At 42.2% G+C, this 5,000-nt stretch overlaps 1 protein-coding gene across 1 annotated transcript in view; it reads right to left on the reverse strand.

Moving 5' to 3' along the window:
• LOC307029667 (zinc finger MYM-type protein 1-like) overlaps positions 1–5,000 on the reverse strand; it is a gene marked incomplete at its 3' end in the record, with an annotated part of 7,984 nt that overhangs the window by 1,548 nt on the left and 1,436 nt on the right. The window contains exons 1-3 of the mRNA XM_079665746.1: positions 4,054–5,000; positions 3,789–3,848; positions 1,913–3,472 (exon numbers count right to left, since the gene is read on the reverse strand). The exon at positions 4,054–5,000 is cut by the window's right edge and continues 1,436 nt beyond it. Of these exons, the coding sequence (XP_079521872.1) occupies positions 1,913–3,472; positions 3,789–3,848; positions 4,054–4,165 (1,732 nt within the window). The 5' untranslated portion in view covers positions 4,166–5,000. The remainder of the gene's footprint in view (positions 1–1,912; positions 3,473–3,788; positions 3,849–4,053) is intronic.

Here is a 5,000-nt window from a genome sequence, read left to right on the forward strand (position 1 = left end):
AATCTATTTGTGGGCCCCCAATCCATGCGATGTGCGCATTAGCGCGCACGCTAAAAAAAATGTGGCCATTTATTTATTGATGAAAACGCATAATATGGTTTTTACCTATACATTCGGATCAGCAGTTCAGCACCAGTTCAGGATGTCGCATTGCGTTCATCTTCAATGAATGGACCAATGCAATAGTCTACCAAACAACCTTGAGTTGCACTAGCTAGGCATATTTTCCCCTATTCTTGTGACAATGTTTTCTGATACTCAACATACAAAAGCTGTTACTTGTCCTGTCTCTCTGTAATCCCATCTCCAACACAAATAGTCTACTCAAGCACACTATTAGGTTGACAGACACTTACATTTTGATGTGCTCTGTAGTATACAATCGTTCCCTGCTTGGATATACCTTTTACGAAGCAGATTTTGAACTGTCGCGGGCAGAGCACTAGCTTTTTTGCTGTAGCGGCCGGGTTGCTGCCTTTCTCAGCAGAGTGCTAAAGCCCTACCTGTTACACGCGCAAGTAATTCGAGGAGGCGCGAGTGACAAGTGTTGAGTTATTGGTGGGGACAATTCAGGATTCTTGGATACTGGTGGGGTCAGAACCTTGCGTCCACCCCCAAAACAACACGATGAAACCCAACCTCGAAAACCCTGTTGAAGTTAATGAACTGTAATGGACTGCAAGAAATCAACATGCACTGACTATCAACTTTATCTTCTGTCTATTTAATTGAAAATTACACCCAATACAGGAATGAACAAACAAAAAATCTCAACATTCTTTGACTTATTAAATTAAGATTTGAACAACACAAGGACAAAAGTATAAATTAACTGAAGATTTGAACATAATTATAAAACAATAAACTCTCAGGACATGAACACACTTACAGCAAACAATGAAAAATGTAGTGCGAGAGGACTATGCATCAGATAGTAATTGTTCACAATGTGGGCTGTAGCCTGTCAGCTTACTATAGGGAAACATCCCACAATCCTGTCATAGACTGGATTTTTATTCCTAAATCCCGAACGCCAATCGCCGGACCTTCTTGGTGGCAAAATCTTTTACGAGCTCTTTGAAATCAAGTGACAGAGCCAGCTTGCTTTCAATCGATAACATTGCAAGGCTGTTCAACCTCTCTTGCGACATAGTAGATCTTAAATAGCTCTTGATAAGTTTCAACTTACTAAATGATCTTTCACCACCAGCTACGGTAACTGGAGCGTCAAGAAAATTCTGAGGGCAATGCAAACGTCTCAAAAATGCTCTGGAGTTTCCATCTTGTATATTGCATTCAGGTAGATCAAGAGAGCTACAATCAGGGGGAAAGTGGCAGAAAATAGTTTATTGAGATGCCTTATCTCACTCTCAAACTGATCTGTGAGATCCTGTGAGTATTTCTCCCTCTGTGGCTGACACACAGAAGCCATGACACTGTCACTCAACTTCCCAATTTTAAGTATGGCAGCAAATTCTTCAACAATTTTGCTGTTGTTTGGAACCGAGTGTCCAAGTCACTTATGATCTGGTCCATGGCAGTGAGAAACACAGTGTTACGGAATGTTGTTTCTGGCCTATCCTCCTGACCTGTTCCTTCAGCAGTTTCATCATGAAACCTCTTCCTCCTCCTCTCACGGCAAAGTTCTTTTTTGAATGAGGTGGAACCTCCATTTCCTTAGCTACCATTGATGCCTCAGACAGAATAGCATCCCATCCATTCTGAGAGTCTGCATCTCATCTCTTAGTGCAGCAACATTACCTGCCTCCACCTCTATTGAGATTTTCCCTGACTGGAGTATCACATTTCTGTCATCATAGATTGCAATACTTTCACCAAATGGTGAGAAGGACAATGGCATCAAATGACATGAGGTAGTTCCTCAGACCAACAGCTTCAGATCTGGCCTCACCTGTGAGACTGCATGAGCTCAGTATGGTAGCAAGGGCTTCAATGACACCAGGTAGGTGCTTTGCTACAGGTTTCACAGCATCAATTCTCGCACTCCAGCGAGTGTCAGATAGCCTATGTACAGAGCAACCTGTTTTCTTTTTGTATATAGACCAACGAGATGGACTGGCACTTACAAATGTGTAGAGGCGGTTAATGTAACCAAAAAAGTTGGATACTTCAGGGCTCGATTCTGCAGCATGCACGCCTACCAGATTCAACGTGTGGGAGGCACAAGGTGAGAAAGTAGCAAGATTATTCTTTTTCAGTATTTGTGCTTGGACTCCCTTGATTTTCCCTGACATATTCGCCCCATTATCATACCCTTGCCCCCTGCAATCACTAATGTCTATCCCTAGATCCAGAAGCACACTCTCCATCATGCCTGCTATTTCACATCCTGTTTTTCCGTTGAAATCTTTGAATTCAATAAATCTTTCAGTGATCTCCCATTCGCCTGTGTCTTCATTATAATGTACATATCTTATGAGCACAACATTTTGCTCGGTGTGGGAAATGTCAGGCGTTGCATCACAAATGATTCCATAGTATATGGCATCCTCCCTTTCCGTCAGAATGGTTTTTAAAACCTTTCCCCCACACAATTCAATAAACTCGTTCTGGATGTCTGGGCTCAGATAATGAGTTAGCTGGCTTCCTTTTTTGGATGTCCTGATTTTGTCTAAGTGGTCTTTCAAGAGTGGATCATATCGTGACAAAAGTTCTAGCGTACCTACAAAATTTCCATTGTGGACATCGCCCAAAGCATGCGTTTTACCTCGGAAAGCTAAATTCCTCGTTGCCAAGTGCAGAGTGACATCAAGGAGTCTCTGCAAGATAGCTTTGTTTTTCTCAATTTCAGACTGTAGCTCTCTCTGCAACTGATGATCAACGCCACATGCAGTCATAACCGAACACTGTAGGTGTTTCCATCGCAAATAACAGTCCCTGTGATTCCTACTTGTTTCATGGCTTGGGAATTTATCATACATGCGACGCCACTCGACGTCACACATCTTGTATCCCTGGTCACTACTCAAAGCACTAAGAGAGGGTATTTGTTGCTCCTTGGAGAAAAGAACACATGGTATGCAGAACAGTGCATTTGCACTTTCACTGTGAATCAACCAGTCCCTTTTCACTTTTCCCCTACCCTTATCTGCTTTGGTGTATTTCAAGTAATCTGGAAATCTCTTTCCCTTTGAATCATGTGGAATTTCTTGATCTGTTTCTCGCATTGCTAATTTCTTTACAATAGTTGCCCTGTCCTTGTCACTCATCCTAGCTGGGAACAACCCTGGGTCAAGTGATAGCAGATCTTCTACCTCAGACACCACTACAGGTGGCTCAGTATCTGTGGCATCCTGTGTCGGAGCCTCACTTTGTCCCTGACATTGACTGTCCATAGCTGCTTCCTCCTCATCTGTGCTGCTTTCATGGTCCTCGACCTCTTCTTGTACTGGTACCTCTGCCTCTTCACCTCTGCTCTCCTCGTTGGCTGCCTTGCTCGAAGGCCCTGGCTCTAGAGTATCCATAGTGTACATAATTTATAAAATGCCCTATAATAGTAATAACACAGTACAGCTCGAGCTATCTCTTAATTGTTATAATAATAATAATAATAATAATAATAATAATCATTTGTATAGATATTTTTCAATTGCTCAAATCTAGCTATAGCTACTGTAACAACCTCAATTTAATGTGCCAGTGGTCAATGGTATTGCAATTACTGGAAGAACTAGAGTAACTAAATGTGAATATTACCTAAAGTTGTATTCAATGCATGGTAAGCATATTTAAAATCTGTTTGTTAACCCCAAGCCCTGCTGCTTTACCTCCCTCTCCTTCAACTGGGAACCGGCCTGAGGGAAGGGGTACTGATCCTGAAGCCGCATCTGTGCATTAGAGCAGATGTGATTAGCATGTAACATTATACAGGTTAGGTTAGCTAGCCATAGCAAAAGGGCATAGCTGCTGGATACAAATTCACTGGGCTCATCGACACTCATCTAATTTTTGATAGCAACAGGTAGCTAACGTCAGCCACAAAATGTTGGCTAAGCTGTTATGGGCTTCAAAACAAGTTCTGTGAATAAATACCTTTCTTGTGAAAATACTTGGTGACTATCTGTCGACCTCTTTTATTATTTTCCTCTTGCTGACGTTTTTTCTTTCGTTTCTGAGCTCCTGATTCATGAGCTGTAGAGGACATTTTCCTGTCAGTCTGTCACACACACACACACAAGCTGCTGGTGCACTGCTGTGCCGCCTAGTTATAGTTGAAAGTGGGGGTGCAAGATTAGTAACTGGCAGGCAAGGGGTGGTTTGGAGTGGGTCAGGCACGACCACCTCCATGGCAGAATTGTTTTAATTTAATGAACACCTGTACGTGCAATTTCCTGCAATATAGAGCACAGAACTGTCTCAAAATCCTATGGGATCCTAAAGGATTCCTATAGGGTTCCAAAAACGTATAGAGTTTCCTATAGCATTTTTTGACTAGGGATGTTATCCTAGGTCTCTTTCTCACTTCCTCTGCCTCCTCCCTGAGTCTGCACAGTCACCACATCATTCTACATTAAGGAGAGCAATACACTTATGAGTACACTGAACTGGGTTGAATACATGATTTTTTATTTTTTATGCCATGTTCTACCTGGTTGGCTGGCTGGCTGGCTACACACACACACACACACACACACACACACACACACACACACACACACACACACACACACACACACACACACACACACACACACACACACACACACACACACACACACACACACACACACACACACACACACACACACACACACACACACACACACACACACACACACACACACACACACACACACACACACACACAGTGTGCAGGTTAGTTACAGTAGGAGATGGGCTTCTATCATATTATCTTCTATCATTCTATAATTCATTCTTCTTTTATTTTCATTTCAGGTAGTTGTACCTTAAGAGAATTGAAGGCTGGCATCTGTAAATGCAGATAGATATAACTACTTTATTCTTATTTTATTATCATT

Source organism: Notothenia rossii, assembly GCF_949606895.1.
Source record: "Notothenia rossii genome assembly, chromosome: 2".
NCBI lineage: Eukaryota > Metazoa > Chordata > Actinopteri > Perciformes > Nototheniidae > Notothenia > Notothenia rossii.